Source organism: Hyperolius riggenbachi, chromosome 4, assembly GCF_040937935.1.
Source record: "Hyperolius riggenbachi isolate aHypRig1 chromosome 4, aHypRig1.pri, whole genome shotgun sequence".
Classification (NCBI taxonomy): Eukaryota; Metazoa; Chordata; class Amphibia; order Anura; family Hyperoliidae; genus Hyperolius; species Hyperolius riggenbachi.
Window position 1 is genome coordinate 478142525 of NC_090649.1, and position 18361 is coordinate 478160885.

Sequence of the window (18361 nt, forward strand, 5' to 3'; positions counted from 1 at the left end):
ACATGAAAGAGGAGATAGCGGACAGGCAGTCGGGAACCCGTGTGAGGAGGGAGTTAAGGTCTGGGGCCGAGAGGTACAGTTGTGTATCGTCTGCATATAGGTGGTATTGGAAACCGAATGAGCTGATTAAGTTACCAAGACCGTGCATGTAGATGGAGAAGAGGAGGGGACCGAGGACAGAGCCTTGAGGTACCCCTACAGACAGAGGATGTGAAGAGGAGGCCTGATCTGAATAGGAAACAGTGAAAGACCTTCCAGACAGGTAGGAAGATATCCAGGAGAGAGAGAGGTCCTTTATTCCTATAGATGAAAGGATCTGTAGGAGTAGAGTGTGGTCGACAGTGTCGAATGCTGATGACAGATCTAGAAGGATGAGTATGGAATAATAGCCTTTGGATTTAGCTGTGAGGAGATCATTAGCTACTTTGGTGAGTGCTGTTTCTGTGGAGTGGTTTGGCCGGAAGCCAGATTGGAACTGATCGAGCAAGGAATTTGCAGATAAATACTGACTTAGTTCAGCATGGATGTGGCGTTCAAGTAATTTAGATGCAAATGGAAGAAGTGACACTGGGCGGTAGTTAGCAAGTTCGGTGGGGTCTAGAGATGGTTTTTTAAGTAGTGGTGTTACAACAGCCCTCTTGAGTGAGGATGGAAAAATTCCGGAGGAGAGGGATAGGTTAAACAGCGATGTTAGGGCAGGGATGAGGGATGTGGATAGCTGTGGAATGAGATGTGATGGGATAGGATCCAAAGAACAGGTGGTTAGATGGGATTTGGAGATAAGGGAAGAGAGCGAATGTTCAGAGAGTGGAGAGAAACTGGAAAGAGAGCAGTCAACAAGAGGAGTGGAGATGGAGTTTGATGTCTGCGTGGAAAACACACTACGGATTTTTGCAATTTTATCTGTAAAGTATGTTGCAAATTTTTCAGCTGATAAGCATGAAGAAGGAGGAGGAGGGGGTGGACGGAGAAGGGAGTTGAAAGTACTGAACAGGCGCTTTGGATTGTGCAAGTGGGAGGATATGAGGGAGGAGAAGTATGATTGTTTTGCAGAAGAGAGAGCGGTTTTAAACTTGTTCAACTCTTTTTTGTAAGTAATGAAATCCTCATTAGTATTAGTTTTTCTCCAACGGCGTTCAGCTACCCTAGAGCACCCCTTTAGCTGGTTAGTAGCTTTGGTCAGCCAGGGTTGGCGACTGACACGGTGCGGGCGGACATTGGTGAGGGGTGCGATTTCATCCATGACTTGCGTGATTGAGCAATGATAGTGTGCAGCTGCTGAGTCAGGGTCAGTGAATGGTTGTGTGAGGAGAGGTGCCAAGGCATCAGAGACAGATTGCATGTCTATGTTGCGGTAGTTCCTGCGTGTATATGAGCGTGCTTGAGGCAGGGTGGTAGGAAGAGAGGAGGAGAGAGAGAAGTTTAGTAGGTTATGATCAGAGAGCGGGAGAGGAGAATTAGTGAAATCAGTGATAGAACAGAGACGAGTGAATATGAGGTCAAGTGTATGACCATTAGAGTGAGTTGGAGCAGTGGACCACTGAGATAGGCCGTAGGAGGAAGTAAGTGACAGAAGTTTAGTGGCGGCAGAATTGTTGGTGTCAACATGAATGTTAAAGTCGCCCATAATGATGGTAGGGATATCGGAGGACAGGAACTGGAGGAGCCATGCAGAGAAGTGATCTAGGAAGAAGGAAGGAGGGCCAGGAGGGCGGTAGATTATTGCGATCTGGAGGTTAGAGGGAGAGTATAGACGGACTGCATGGACTTCAAAGGAAGGTAAAGAAAGAGAAGGAATGGGGGTGAGTGGCTTGAAGGAGCATCTATCAGAGAAAAGAATGCCCACACCACCGCCATGTTTATTCCCACTTCTAGGCGTGTGACTAAAGTGGAATCCCCCATAAGAGAGGGCGGCAGGTGAGACCGTGTCAGAAGGCGTCAGCCATGTTTCTGTGACCCCAAAGAAGGTGAAGGCGTTGGAATTGAAAAGGTCATGGATGAAAGGAAGTTTGTTGCAGACTGAGCGGGCATTCCAGAGAGCAGCAGAGATAGGTGGGGGAGGAGGGGGGAGAAGAGGAATATTAATAAGGTTGTGGCAGTTTCGGTGTGCATGTGGTTGGCTGTTAGCAGTGCGATTAGTGTGCAAGAGTGAGGAGCGAACCGGCAGAGAGGGTCCGGGGTTTGGTGAAATGTCACCTGCAGCAAGGAGTAATAGGAGGCAGAGAGAGCGAAGGATAGGGTGGGATTTAGATTTATGGGTAGTTGGAGTATGAAATGTATAGCGCGGTTGTATAAATAAGAAAGTTTCGTGGGAAGCAACCTGTGGAGATGATAAAAGAGAGGGAGAAATGTAGAGCGTGTTGCTGACAGCAGGAGGATGCAGTGAGTGTACAGATTTGAGAATAGCAGGGTAAAGCAGGCTAATCATGAAGAGCAGAGACAACATTATTGCACTAACCGTGAATCAGATTGCTAAAGTCTTGTGTCTGTTCTTTCTGGTCTCTTCTGGCTTAATTCTGGTGTAATTCGGTCGTTCTCTTTGTACTTAGAAACCGGTGTACTTTGAAATACCGGTGCATAAATCGACCAAGGTCTAATCGACTGAGAGTTGCATTTATATAGTAAGCCTGATAAGCCTATGCTTAGCAGGCCTGATTGTAGCCTGACTGATGCAGGTGAGGGAATGAGAGCTCAGCCTGTGGCAGATCACAGTAACTCAGGTAATTAAGCAGGAAGCTGCTTGATTGTCTATAGGTGTTGGGGCCAAATTAGCATGCAGCCAGAGGAGAGCAGACTAATTCATGGAATATACAAAGCCAGTCACTTAGCTATAGTAAAATGCAAAGTATTACAGAACTTCAGAATATTCACAGATTGCAGTAAAATCGATAGTTCAAATAAGCGCAGATCATATCATAAGAGTTAGATTGCGTTCACAGAAGGATTGCAGTAAAAATGGTGCAGACACAGCGGCAGCCCCAGGACCGCCTAATGCCAATTAGCGTGCAGTGCTGCCAGCTCCTACACATTAGGTAGGATTATTAACAGAAAGAAGTGCAACTCTTCATTTAGCGTTACTACAATCAACTGTTAATATCAATGGGTAATAAGCCACTGAAAGCTTGCATATATTTGTTTTAGCATTTCCCAGGTTGAAATAAACAGAACACGCAGACAAGAGAATTATCACTAAATATTAGGGCTGCACGATTTCTCGGTTTTAAACCGAAACCGCGGTTCCTGTGAAGACGATTTTGGGATCATCTGGATCCGGCGGTTTTCGGTCTTTAGTGCTTGCCCGCATGGCCATGATCCGCCTACCGCAGCCGCTGCGCCGAGCCACTGAAGCAGTGCATATTTATTGATGTTAATAAGCCGGGCAGCGGGGGGTGGAGAGTTCAGTACAGAGCGGCACACAGCTTCTCCAATCGCTAGATAGCAATGGAATGACGGAGGCAGTAGGCGGAGCTGTACGCTCTAGTACAGCTCCACCTGCCGCTGCCGTCATACCATCGGTATCCAGCGATTGGAGAAGCTGTGTGCCGCTCTGTACTGAACTCTCCACCCCCCGCTGCCCGGCTTATTAACATCAATAAATATGCACTGCTTCTGTGGCTCGGCACAGCGGCTGAGGTAAGCGGATCATGGCCAGGCGCGGGCATGGCCGCAACGGCGTACCTACCTACCTACGTACCTATACTGCGCACTTTACTAGCTGTACTGGGGCACTACCCATTCATACTGGGCACTATACTAGCTATACTGGGGTACTACCTACCCATACTGGGTACTATACTAGCTATACTGGGGCACTATACTAACTATACTGGGGCACTACCTACCCATACTGCCGGGCACTATACTATCTATACTGAGACACTATACTAGCTATACTGGGGCACTATGCTGGCTATACTGGGGTACTATACTAGCCACACTGGGGCAACTAAACTCCCTATATTGGGGCTACTATGCTAGCTATGCCGCTGCACCCCAGTCCTGCCCCCCCCCCCCCAAAACCCGCTGCGCACTACACTGTACACTAGGACAAGCTAAAACTTGTTTTGGAAAAAATCGTGAAAAAAATCGAAATCACAATTTCTGACAGAAAAATCGCAATTTCAATTTTCACCCAAAATCGTGCAGCCCTACTAAAAATAATGTATTCTTGAGATAATATACAGAGAATATACAAACATTACATATAAGAAAGTTATGATTAAGATGCCAATTACTAAGATATCTGCTAACATAATTTTATAATATCTACCAAAAATATATTGCATTAAATACATTACCAGTTCCTAGAAGCCGTTAAGTAAGAGCAGCAGTCTAGTAGTCTAAAATCTCTCTCTCGTTACCTATCTTTATAGGGTTAGAACAAAGAAAGAAATCTAACTCCTCCTGCTGATTAACATATGCGTAGGTCAGCACATCACATTCCAGAAATGCATTCCGATGATGTAATGTGCTTTTGGTTTCACTTTCTATCTTATGAGTCATTCTAGGAGACCTTGCCAACTATTAGCTACTTGCTAAAATATTTCAGCTATTAGTTACGTCATTTTCAGCGTGAGAAAAAGCGTGAGAATAAAGTGTGGGAATACATGAGAATAGTTTCACATCATTACACTCTATGCGAGATATAAAACTGGTTATACACAAACTGATTACTCATTTCAACATTAATTTTGAGACTATGATCTAGGAATAAATCAAGATATAAATTCATGATATATAAAAGGAATACAACGTTAAATATTTGACATTCCTCTTGTAGGAGATCATGCGCACGCATCTCCGCTAATAATAAAATTGCAGCAGCAATCAAATACCACCAAAAAAAAGCTCTATTTGTGAGCAGAAAAGGAGGTAAAATTAATTTGGGTGCTAAGTTGTATGACCGAGCAATAAACCTTTGAAGTGGATCTGAGATAAAGTTTTACTTGTATAATTGTTCTTTTCCTATAGTTTATAGGGCATTCCTCAAGCCAAATACTTTTTTTGTTTTGTTTTAATACTCTGATTCCCTATAAACTAAACAAGCCACGCCCACAGCTCCTTTTGTGCCTTGGCACTAGGCCTGAACGATTTATTGTTTTGATATCGAAATCGCGATCACGGAAAAGACGATTCCGTGATCGCCACAGTGGCGATTTTTGCCGATATTCTGCGGACCTGTGCCCTCCCGCTGTGCGCAGCTCTGTGTGTAAAATAGCAGTGGCTTTCACTCCCCGCGGCAGCTTATCTTTCTCTCTGCCTAGTTCCCCCTCCTCCCCTCCTACGTCATCAGCCCTGCTGCGAGAGCGGCTCAGGCTCCTCCTCCCCTCCTACGTCATCAGCCCTGCTGCGAGAGCGGCTCAGGCACCTCCTCCCCCTCCTACGTCATCAGCCCTGCTGCGAGAGCGGCTCAGGCTCTCGCTAATGTGAACAAACCTTTCCTCCACAGATTGTTTAATTCTGCAGACCACGGGGAGGGGAGAGACAACGGCTATTTAGCTAATGTCTGGCGGAGTTTTCCTCCCCCCTTATTCAACAGTTCCCATGAAAGCAGGGAGCAGAGAAGGAATTCCCTCCCCCTTCATTGCCGAGAAAAACAAACGTTTGCCTTCATTGCCGAAGTACAGGAGAAGAGAGCATGTGGATGGAGCTGCACAGCATGGGGGAGTTTGAGTAAGCAAGACTGAGTGCATGACTGTGTGTGTTTCAGTATGTGTGTATCAGTGAGTGCTGGAGAAGTTTGATTGTGTGTGTGCGCATATTAGTGTGTGCTGCAGGATGTGTGTATCAGATATGCTGCAGGATCATCTGTGTGTATCAGTGAGTGCTGCAAGATGGAGAAGTGTGTGTGTGTGTGTGTGTGTGTGTGTGTGTGTGTGTGTGTGTGTGTGATGTGTATCAGCGCAACCCCCCACGGCTTACCTTTACGCTACCTATCCCACACCTGACATTAACCGCCCCCACCGCCTCTGTGACATGGCTTTCATCCCAAGCACACACCCCAAGCATAGTAATATGTACTGTATGGGGAATCAAGGGACAGTGGCATGATAACTCCCCACCCCCTCGACTTGGGCCTCGATTCATAAAAGTGCTGTCGGTAAGGTAAACTCGAGCGGGGAAACACCGCTGTCGGTATTTCAGCCTTCAGGGTGGTAATTCATAAAAATGTTGCCTGTTGTGATATGCGTGTGGAGATATTCCGCTGTAGGCTGGCGTTATGCTGTCCTACGCATGCGGAAACAGGAGAAGCAGGCGGAATCCCTCCGTGCGGTGTTCTCTGCTGCAGCTGCTTGGGAGGTCTGTCCCATTCACTGCAATGTATTCCGCACGCTTCTCGCCACATCAGAGGTAGCGGTAATCCCCGTCCGCATACCGCTACCTCTAATCTTTATGAATTGACATTTGTTACTTTTGCTATGATAATCACCGCGCAAGGAGGTGATCTATCACTCTGCTCGCGAATGTCGGCTTTTCATGCGGAAAAAGCCTTTATGAATACACATTTTGCTGTGTGGTTGGTAAAGTGAGCCGTTTTCAGCATTTCCGCATGCGGGAATGCTTTATGAATCGAGGCCTTTGTCTAATTTTTTTTACTTTTGACCTACTGTCTATTTGTTTGGGCTTAGGATTTATCACAGCTCTGCTCCGCCTTCTTTGCGCAGACGAATAGGCACATGCTTAACCTCGATTTTGAAGAAATCGTGCGATTCAATCTTTTCTCAAAATCGTTCAGGCCTACTTGGCACTATAGCAAGGGCTTATGGGAGCTCAGTCTGGACAGGAGGAGGTTACTAGCAATTGATTTCAGAGGGGACTGAATTTACACACAGGCAAGCTGATAGCATCTCCAGCCCTCAGCCTGTGACAGTGTGACAAACAGAACATGGCTGCTGTCATTGTATCACAGGAATAAATAATCTAACTTTTGAAGCTGTTTGCAGCTAGATATGCTGTGTAAAGTATCTAAACTTTAGATAAGATATACAGACAAGTTACTTGTAATAGTTAGTTTCTCATCTCGGATCCACTTTAAAGGTATGAAGTGCCAAATTGTAAAAAATGGCCTGGTCACTAGGGCGTAAGAAAACCTCTGGTCCTCAAGTGGTGAAATATGCATGCAAGCCGGAACTATTAGCATGTCGAGGACCATCTCTGATTATATATGTTTGAGAATGTCCGGTTTAAAGCAGTAGGATCAGCCATACTATTCCAGGGAAAAAAAAACACATATATAAGTAGATAAATACTTGATCTACTTACATAACACATGTATTATACTGTCCACGTTTTGATTTCAGTGAATGTTATATAGTAAATGACGAGAATTCTGTTCCTGGTGGGGGCCATGTCTTTTGCCCACAGTAAAGGCTAACTCATGATGTCATTTCTGCCCTTTACTTTTTTTCTTGTCTCCTCCAATCGCTGAGTCACCTCAGCCTTGCTTGTAAACACAAGTGAGTAGGGGATCAGGTTTCAGATAAGCAGCAGACAGGGAAATAAAGGGAAGAGGAGGAATATATTATAGATAAAAAGAACCCCCAGCATGCAATTCTTTGGCACCGACTACTAAAGAGCCAGTGCTCCTTAAGTATGTGATAACTCCAAATCATAACAGCAGAAAACGTTTTGAAAGTTTTGAATGCAGGATTAGCATCTTTATCACTTAATACACTCAGACCAGTTGATGTTGAAATTTGATTTTTATGGTGACGATACCGCTTTAATGAAGGACTGATCTGTGTTCAGGCCCGTCTCCTGGCTGCCACATCCGAGGCCACAGAGCTGAAGGGAAGAGTTGCAGCTCTGCAGAATGACCTGGAATCCCATGCCGGGAAATATAAGGAAGAGCGTGACCTGCTGCTTGTCCAGGCGGAGTCCCACCACAAGGTCCTCCTGGAGGACATCCTGAAACAGGTGATCTCATAACCATGAACTGTAAAACTGATCCTACTGTGATACCTTAAGGGTGTCTGGTCACACAAAAACTACCATATGTACTCTGGTATAGGCTGGACACCCCCTGCACTTAAAAAAAGTGTGACCCGCTTAAAAGCCTCTAATTATAAATAAATAAACTTCAATAAATACAAAACACTGATATCAATCATACATAGAAAAACCACATTCAGTAGTGCAAAGGTTACAGAATGCAATATTAAGTGGTAATGGAAAAGTGCTATTGCTATAGATATGATGCTGGCAGGTAGCTTATATATGCAAGAAAAGTGTATATATTCAAAATAAAGCCAGGGTCCTGCGCTGGGCTGAATGAACAGCGCCATCTAGTGCTACCTAGGCACAGCTGCTGCACAAAACGAGTAAAGGATGCAAAGAGGCTGCAGAGAACAGGATGTAAATTCTGCAGGAAGTGAAGCCTCTGTCTACCCTGTGGGTATGGCAACACCTGACAGTAAGCGCAACCAATATCCATTATCAAAAAAAAAAAAGGACCAGGAGTGGATCAGGAGCAAGGAGGGAATCCGCAATAAGCCAGGCTGGACAGGTCCACCAGTTCCGCAGGCGTCGCCCAACTTTGTAAAGACCGATACCCAGAGACCAATACCGTAACTCTGGGTATCGGTCTTGACAAACCGGGGTTACGTCCTCGGAACCAGTGGACCTGTCTACCCTGGCTTATTGCTGATTTACTCCTGATCCACTCCTGGTCCCAATCTCATACCTGGGTGATGTATACATGCACTTTTATTACACATTTATGCTACCTACCAGCATTATATCTATAGCAATAGCACTTTATATTGCAGTTCGCTACCTTTGCACTATGTGATTTTTCTATGTATGATTGACACCAGTACAGGGTGGGCCATTTATATGGATACACCATTTTATGTGAATGGTGACGTTAACAAACAAAACCACCGCTATTGGTCTGACACTAACCCACATTGGATAGATTCCTCCAAGACTGCTGGAAGAAAACAATTGATGGTATGGTGGTATATGGGCTGTATCCATAGATAAGGTGTATCCATATAAATGGCCCACCCTGTATTTTGTATTTAATGACGTCTATTTATAGCGCAGTTTGCACTTTTTATATTGCTCTTTGCACTTCAGTCTAACACAGAGTCTAATTGGACTGTGCAGGTTACATAAATTGATACACCGCCTACTCATACAATTCAATTGATCTATTGCTATTTATTGGCTTATATTTGGATCGGTGATTGAGGTTGTTTTTAATTATGTAGTATTTATATGCAGTGTTCTCACCAGAATTTTTTTCCAGCCGGGTGGCATGAAAAAGTAGGTGGGGCGAGATGAGAGAATGCAGGGTTGGTGCTTCTCTGCACAACTCTGCTTACAGCAGAGGGAGGAGGTGAGCCGGTGACAGCTGGGTGCTCACCAACACTAGCCGGGTGGAGCAGCCGCCTAAAAGAGCCTGGCGAGAACACTGCATATGGATTGCAATTTTGGATATAATAAAATGTTAATTATTCTTGAATCCAGAATAGTGCTATTTTGTGGGTAATCCCCCTTTTTTGCTTGAACGGTTTCCTCTGCATGCCCCTAGCACACTCCACTCTTAAGAATGCGGTGCACTTTTAAGTAATAAAAATGCGTCGGCCGCGCTACATACAGCAGCGATCTCCAGGTCTAAAAATGATATAGACATCAAACAATAATCTCATGGGTAGAAACGAGCCGCTCAGCACTAGGAAATGCCTGAAGGCTTGTCTGCTAAACAGGTTTTGTTTCCCAGTGGAGGAAACATGACTGATATCTCTGCTTACCTGCAGCATAAAGAAGAGACGGACGGTTATCAGCGGAAGCTGGCGGCAGTAGAAGCTCACCTCACAGAGCTCCGCCAGGAGATGGACAGCCTCAGAGCCACCAACACGGAGGTGACATCATCCCTGTGTCAGGCTCAAGAGCAGCTGCATGAACTGAAGGTACGTCTAGCAACTGATTTTATCTATAGCGTACTATTTATCCTCCAGGTGAGCTTGTTACTTTTTTTCTGACTATAAGGGTTAGGAATACATTTAGCACCCCCTTTTTTTGTTTGTTTGATAATTGATATTGGTTGCGCTTACTGTCAGGTGTTGCCATACCCACAGGGTAGACAGAGGCTTCACTTCCTGCAGAATTTACATCCTGTTCTCTGCAGCCTCTTTGCATCTCTTACTAGTTTTGTTTTGCGCAGCAGCTATGCCTAGGAGGCACTAGATGGCGCTGTTCATTCAGCCCAGCGCAGGACCCCGGCTTTATTTTGAAATACATTTTTTCTTTCTTTTTGACTTTAGGTTCGTTTGGATCACATGACAAAGGAAAAAGAGACCGTCCGTGGTAAGCTGAGTTTCTGGGTGAGCTCATGTAAACAGATGGAACATGAGAAGGAGGAGCTGAAGACCCTCATCGCCCAGCAAGAAGAGACAATGAAGAACATGACCCACAAACAAGAACGTATGTTGACACTTATTGATAACAATCGTAATATACCAAAAATTCCCTGTGTAAAGATTTGCACCAGTTAATGTGCGTTCCTTTGAGAAGTAAAAAAAAAAGAAGATTGATTGAGAAATGATTGATACCGTGTAATTCCTTCATGTTGTTTGATCTTTGGTGAGCCTGCAGGGCAGCATCTTTACTACTGCCAGGCATGGAAAAAAATTTCCTCCCAACTCCAGATGGCAATCAGATAAAATCCCTGGATCAACACGACCGGGAATTACCTAGTAATTGTAGCCATGGATGTGTTTCAACGCAAGGAAAGCATCTAAGCCCCCTTTAAAGGGACTCCGAGCTCAGAAAAAAAAAGGAAAGTTGTACTCACCAGGGGCTTTCTCCAGCCCAATGCTGGTCGGGAGGTCCCACGCCGGCGTCCTGGCTCCTCTCCTTCTCTCCGCTCCGGAATGGCTGGCAGGCCGCAGCCCGGGCGACACTCTCCCGAGTGTCGGGCTGCTTCTTCCGCATATGACGCGGATTACGTCACGCCGGCCGCCTCGCGTCATCACGGCGGCCGGCGTGAAAGTACTGCGCATGCGCGAACAAAGCGCGCATGCGCAGTACTTTCACGCCGGCCGCCGTGATGACGCGAGGCGGCCGGCGTGTGACGTAATCCGCGTCATATGCGGAAGAAGCAGCCCGACACTCGGGAGAGTGTCGCCCGGGCTGCGGCCTGCCAGCCATTCCGGAGCGGGGAGAAGGAGAGGAGCCAGGACGCCGGCATGGGACCTCCCGAGCAGCACTGGGCTGGAGAAAGCCCCTGGTGAGTACAACTTTCCTTTTTTTTTCTGAGCTCGGAGTCCCTTTAAATGCAGATATAGAATTTGCCATAACTACTTCCTGTGGCAATGCATTCCACATCTTAATCACTCTTACTGTAAAGAACTCTTTCAGTGTTCTCCCCAGGCTCTTTTAGCCGGGTGCTCCACCCGGCTAGTTTTGGTGAGCACCCGGCTGTCATCTGCTCACCTCCTCCTATACTGTAAGCAGAGTTGCGCACAGAAGTGTCAGCCCTGCATTTTCTCATCACGTCCCACCCGGCTATTTTTTCATGCCACCCGGCTGGAAAAAAAATCCTGGGGAGAACGCTGCCTTTCCTAAATAGATAGCTAAAACGTTTTGCAGGAAATTAAACCTGGAATCTTCTCTCAAAAGTATTAAGATCAAATGTATTTCATTAGTTTTAGTTATATAGTTGTTCCTTTAACCACATCACATCCAGACCTTGTTTCCCCCTTATGGACCAGAGCAGTTTTGACATTTTAGCTATGTCCCTATAATCAGCAATAACTTTATCCATACTTAAAGGGACACTGTAGGGGGTCGGGGGAAAATGAGTTGAACTTACCCGGGGCTTCTAATGGTCCCCCGCAGACATCCTGTGCTGTGCAGCCGCTCACCGATGCTCCGGCCCCGCCTCCTGTTCACTTCTGGAATTTCAGACTATAAAGTCTGAAAACCACTGCACCTGCATTGCTGTGTCCTCACTCCCGCTGATGTCACCAGAAGTGTACTGCGCAGGCCCAGTATGGTCTGTGTCTGCGCAGTACGCTCCTGGTGACGTCAGCGGTAGCGAGGACACGGCAACGCAGGCGCAGTGGTTTTCAGACTATATAGTCTGAAATTCCAGAAGTGAACGGGAGGCGGGGCCGGAGCATTGGGAAGTGGCTGCGTGGGCACAGGATGTCTGTGGGGGACCATTAGAAGCCCCGGGTAAGTTCAACTCATTTTCCCCCTACAGTAACCCTTTATGACATCTAAATGAAATGTATATCTTTTTTTTTTTTTCCCCAAGACAAACTAGGCTTTCATTGTATGCCAATTTTTTGTTTTCTATGCATTTTAATAGGAAATGGAGGGGAAAAAAAGAAAAAAAACCACATTATTTCTCAGTTTTACCAATTCCAGTTTAAAAATAAAAAGCAACACATTTTGTTTGGCTATTTCTACTGTTTATCACAAAAGTTAGATTATGTTCCTGACAGTGTGTATTTTTCAGTATGAACTGAAAAAATAAAAGTAATTTTAAAGCGGTATAAAACTCTGACATAATATTCAATAAAAACAAGTTTTCCTACTTTTTATATGCCATACGGTTAGCATATTTGCTTTTGTGCATAAGTATTATTATTCATTTAGAAATTATACGTTCCTAAAGTACATTTATTTTACTCTGAGAGCTGACTTTGCATTTTATTTATAACTGCTTTATTCATCCTCTAACTTAATCAGAAAGCATCAGAAAGCATTTCTGCTTGTCTGACTTTGTTCAGGGGACCTGACAGTGTGAGAGAAGGCTTTGTTTACATTTCTCACTTGATACAATTAAATACAAGATAATATGTAAAGTTCGGAAGCGGCCAGCTCTGCAGACAGGGAAGCTTCTAAAGCTTGTGTTAACCCTTTAAATGCAGTACTAGTAAAAAAAAAAAATGCTGGTTGTATATAATATGATGTAAATAATCTATTAGAGCAAAGTAGAAATGCTGGGTTTCATTCCGCTTTAATGGTAAAAATCAATCTTATTGGCTCAGGGAACATGTGTTCGCTTAACCCATTAGTGCTGCATCAGATGGGCTTCAGCTGCACGACGTATATCTACGTCTTCGTGGCTTAGATGAAGTCACAGAGGACGTAGATATAATATAGTGGTGGAAAAAGTGGTTTAAAATCTCCCCTTTTTTTCAATTCAGATGAAGGAGATGATGACAGTGCAGAAGATTTGCTGTCAGAGATTGCGGAGCTGAAGCAGATCCTGGAGGAGAAGTCTCAGGAGGCAGATGATAGTGTTGAGAAATACTGTAACCTGATGATCAAGACTCACAAGCTGGAGGACAGCAATGACTGCTTGATGAAGCAAGTGGACATGCTGAGCTCCAAGCTGAGGGAGTATGAGCAGAATAAAGAGGCGGAGTCTGTACCTCCTGCAGCACCACAGCAGCCATTGGCCAAGCCCGAGAAGAGACGACGGAGCAGCAGAAGGTCCACCCAGGGACCTGCAAAACAAGCCAATAAGAGGCAGAGAGAGAGCGATAATACAGGAAGTGCGCCCGCAACGCCACAGGGGGTGACCAAGAAGGTCAGGAAAGCACCAAGTACGATGGAAGTGGAGGAACCGTACGAACCAGATGGGCTTCCAGAAGTTGTGAAAAAAGGTGTGTGGAGTGTCAATAAATATGTAACTGCGCGGCAAGACATTTTGTAAATGTGTTTAAAATGTCTCCATAAACTGATAAATGCAGTAAAAATGTATTGCTAATGTTATGTCTGAACCTGGATATACTGCCCTGCCCTCCAACTCCGCCTCTATATGTCTTCCCAGCCACTTTCTGCTCTGCTACTGCTGCCCTACTCCACTCTGCTCCTGCTAACAATCCACCTCCATATGTCTCTCCTGCCACTTCCTGCTCTACTACTGCTACCCTGCTACTCTCTGCTCCTGCTAAACACTTCAACTCCACCTTCATGTCTTCCCAGTCACTTCCTGCTCTGCCTGCTGCCATGCTCCACCCTACTCTTGCTAAACACTCCAACTCTGCCTCTGTATGTCTTCCCAGCCACTTCCTGCTCTGCTACTGCTTCCCTGCTCCACTCTGCTCCTGCTAAACACTCCAACTCCACCTTCATATGTCTTCCCAGTCACTTCCTGCTCTGCCTGCTGCCATGCTCCACCCTACTCTTGCTAAACACTCCAACTCCGCCTCTGTATGTCTTCCCAGCCACTTCCTGCTCTGCTCCTGCTAACACTCCAACTCCACCTTCATATGTCTTCCCAGCCACTTCCTGCTTTGCTCCTGCTAAACACCCCAACTTTACCTTCACATGTCTTCTCAGACACTCCCTGCTCTGCTACTGCTGCCCTGCTCCCACTAAACTCTCCAACTCCACCTCTGTATGTCTTCCCAGCCACTTCTTGCTCTGCTACTGCTGCCCTTCTGCAGATAATCACTCCCACTCCACCTTCATGTGTCTCCCCAACTACTTGCTGCTCTACTTCTGCTGCCCTGCTCCACTCTGCTCCTGCTAATCACTCGAACGCCACCTTGATGTGTCTCCCCAACTACTCTACCTTATGTGCCTTCCCAGCCTATTCTTGCTCTGCTACTGCTGCCCTGCACCACTCTTTCCTACTAAACACCCCAACTCCCCCTTCTTAGGTCCTCCCAGCCTCTTCCTGCTCTCTTGCTGTTACGTCGCCTGGATCTACAGACCCATAGACGGTAGTAGGTTACTTGCTCTTCAAGTTTCACAGAGTATCCTAATAGAGGAATACATGGAGAGCTTCAGCAAGCCTCATCTGGTCTCCTTACACACCCCTCCGCTTACACTCTTCTTACCCGGCAAGCTTTTCTTATGTCTTCTAGGCTTTTCTGACATCCCCTCAGGGAAGCAGAGCCCCTTTGTGTTGAGAAGAGCAGCCGTGCCGCTGCGGCAGAGTCCCCGTCTGGCATCACAGACCAATTCTCCATCTCCTCATGCTACACAAAATGAAAATCAGATGAACCTGGCTCACTTCTCCAGCCCAGCAGCAGGGGGCAGCAAACTACAGAAGGTGAGTCTATGCTCAGTGCTTCCTGTGGTAATACAGAGAGAATCTCAGTACATAGGAGTCTTTTACTATGGTGTATTTACTCTCATCACAATGTGCTTGGCCAGGCTTAGTGTGTGCTTTATGTCTACCATTTAACATATTTTTTTTGGCATATATGACGCACCAAATAACACACCACGAGGGGTTTGCTGATTACAAAACCTGTATTCAATAAGCACACAAATTGCATTACAATACCCTCAAACCCTTGATTCTTTTTCTCTTTTATAGTCAATAATGTACTCCTATCTGTTTTTAACCCTCTAATATAAGCCCTACTGATCATTCTAGAGGAGTAACCTCTTTCCTTTAAACGAGCTCTCAATTTCTTTGACTCTTCTTTATATAGATCAATTGTAGCACAATTGCGTCTGGTTCTCAGAAATCCCCCAATAGGACTGCTCTTATCTGACAGTTCATATGATGGCTCTCAGCGTGTAAAAGGGTATTCCCTGCACTTTGCTTTCTATATGTACTCGTTACTAGGCAATTTTCCTGTCTTTGTAGTTTTAAGTCCAAAAAAGTCACTTCTCTTTCATCATGACTATAAGTTACATAGATATTCCTTTTATTTAACTGATCTACAAAAAGTTGTAGACTTGTTTCATCGCCCTTCCAGACTACTAATATGTCGTCTATAAAGCGTGGCCAGAGGGCGACATGCTCCTCGAACCCACGCGCGCAATACACCTCCTCCAACTCCCACTTTCCCAGGTGCAGGCACGCGTTGGCCGGGGAGCATGCCACCCCCATGGCCACGCCCCTCAACTGTTGATAGTACTGGCCATTGAACTCAAAAAAGTTCTTCATTAACACCAATTTCATTAAATCAAGAACACATTCATTATGTGCTTCCTCATCCCTTCCATAGAACCTTTCCAAGAAAAAATGTAATGCATCCAAGCCTATATCATGTGGGATTGAGGTGAACAACGATTCAACATCTAAAGTCACTAGAATACATTTTTCAGGCAAATTTACATTTTCAATTTTCTTTAACACGTCCATTGTGTCACGTACGTAGGAGGGTAGAGCCATCATTATCGGTTTGATTTTCTCATCCACAAATTGTGCTATCCTCTCAATTGGGCCTCCATTTGCTGAGATAATTGGCCTCCCCGGGGGATTATCTATGTCTTTATTAGTTTTGGGGATAATATAAAAGGTTGGTATATTAAATTCTTTCACCTCCATATAACGGAATTCCCTTTCCAATAAAATTCCCTCAATTAATCCCCATGACAATTTTCTGTTTATTTCCTCTTTTAAATCTTGAAAAGGATTCCCCCTCACTTTTCTATAACATGCTTATAACACGCATTTGAACTATGGCCAAAGGAAATTCAAAAACCAGCGCTGGTACATGCATATAAGTCCTGCAGGTTAAAAAGGATCCTGACTGGGTTTCTGGGAGGGGGAAGCTCATTTTTGGGGTATGTGCAATTCCATGGGAGGTTTGAGGGTATTGTAATGCAATTTGTGTGCTTATTGAATACAGGTTTTGTAATCAGCAAACCCCTCGTGGTGTGTTATTTAGTTAATCATTAACTGTGCTATGCGTGGAAAGTTTCAGAAGTAGTAGGATATATGACGCACCAGACTATAAGATGCACCCAGGTTTAGAGGGCAAAAAACAAGGAAGAAAATCTATACTAAACCTGGTGCACCCATGTTCCAGGAGTGTCTTACAGATGTGCTCTCCTTGGTCCCCGAGTTTGCCCTCCTGTGTCCGCTTCTGTCCTCCTTGGCCCCCAGGTCCTCCTTTGTCCCTTTCTGGCCCTCTGTGTTGTCCTCCAGTCCCCGTGTCCCCTTCTGCTCCAGTGTCGTCCTCCGCCCCCCAACCCCCCCCCCCCCCCCAATCTCCTCCACTCCCCATGTGTAAGTACAGTTAGTGGCAGCGTGGCTATATTAATCTACACTTCCAGCGGTGATTAGACCTCTCCTGCACGGCTTCCCCTAGTCGCGGCTTCTGCTGAAACGCTGCAGATTTATTGCAAGATTGGTATCGGTTGAAACAAAGAAATGTTGTTTTACTTTAACCACTTTGCATCCAGACCTTGTTTCCCACTTATGGACCAGAGCAGTTTTTACATTTTAGCTATGTCCCTATTTAATCAGCAATAATGTTATCCCTACTTATGACACCTAAATGAAATATATATTTTTTTTCAGGGCAAACTAGACTTTCATTGTATGGCATTTTTTTTCCCTCGAACAATTTTGTTTTCTATGCATTTTAATGGGAAAAAGAGGGGGAAAAATAGAAAAAACATATTATTTCTCAGTTTTATCAATTCCAGTGTAAAAATAAAAAGGGCTACTGTAGATAAGAAACACACATTTTTTTTGTTGGGGGGAGGGGGTGTATTTCTACCATTTGTCACAAAATTTAGATTATGTTCCTGTCACAATTTATGGTGTAGATATTGGATTTTGAAATAATGTTACAGGGTGCATTTTTCACTACGAACTGAGAAAATGAAAGTATTTTTAATGGTAAAAATCAATCTTATTGGTTCAGGGAACATACATTCCCTTTCACCAATTAGTGCTGCATCAGATAGTGCCGGAGGTTTTGCACAGGAGCAAGCCCAATCATGCACAGCACTGCTTCTGCTACAAGACTTATATCTACGTCCTCATAGCTTAGATGAAGTCACAGAGGACGTAGATATACTGCAGTGGTGGAAAAAGTGGTTAAAGGTTATTATAGTATTGGGTACTTATCCGTTAGCTGGGCGCATCCTCTAGGTGGCGACAAAACTCCACCAGAGTTACATCTTTCCGTACTATCCATGTCGGCCTGGAGGGGGAATAGTAATTAGCGCCACCTGCCGGATGCGCCCGGCTAACGGATAAGTACCTAGTATTGCTTATCTTTTAGCGCAGAGAGGAAGTACTGAGTTCAGGTCCACTTTAAAGTGTACCTGAGATGGGGCCACTTACAAAATGTATAATACCCCAGGGCTTCCTCCAGCCCACTCCGGATTGATCACTCCCTCTTCATCCTCAGTCGCCTTCTCCTTTGACCCACAACTGGCCCTGGAAAATTTGCCAGTCGGCACAGTCTGGCCAGGCATGCGCCCTCGACTCACTCTGTCGCTGGGAGCGTTCTGCGCCTGCACAGTAGTACTGCGCAAAACACACTCGCCGACGGGACAGCGCGGCCAGGTCATGCATATGCTGTTGGACCCGGACCGGAGGACTTTTCGGGGCCAACTGCGGAAGAACGGGCAGTCAGAAGAGGACGGGGTGATATTGATCAGGCCAGAGGGGGCTGGAGGAAGCCACAGGTAT

At 45.3% G+C, this 18361-nt stretch overlaps 1 protein-coding gene across 2 annotated transcripts in view; it reads left to right on the plus strand.

Annotated features, from left to right (window-relative positions):
• Positions 1–18361, plus strand: part of CENPF (centromere protein F) — a 93881-nt gene that overhangs the window by 66574 nt on the left and 8946 nt on the right. For both annotated transcript variants that reach the window (XM_068232961.1, XM_068232962.1), the window contains exons 15-19: positions 7750–7917; positions 9765–9917; positions 10272–10431; positions 13167–13628; positions 14838–15025. In XM_068232961.1, coding sequence (XP_068089062.1) covers positions 7750–7917; positions 9765–9917; positions 10272–10431; positions 13167–13628; positions 14838–15025 — 1131 coding nt within the window. The remainder of the gene's footprint in view (positions 1–7749; positions 7918–9764; positions 9918–10271; positions 10432–13166; positions 13629–14837; positions 15026–18361) is intronic.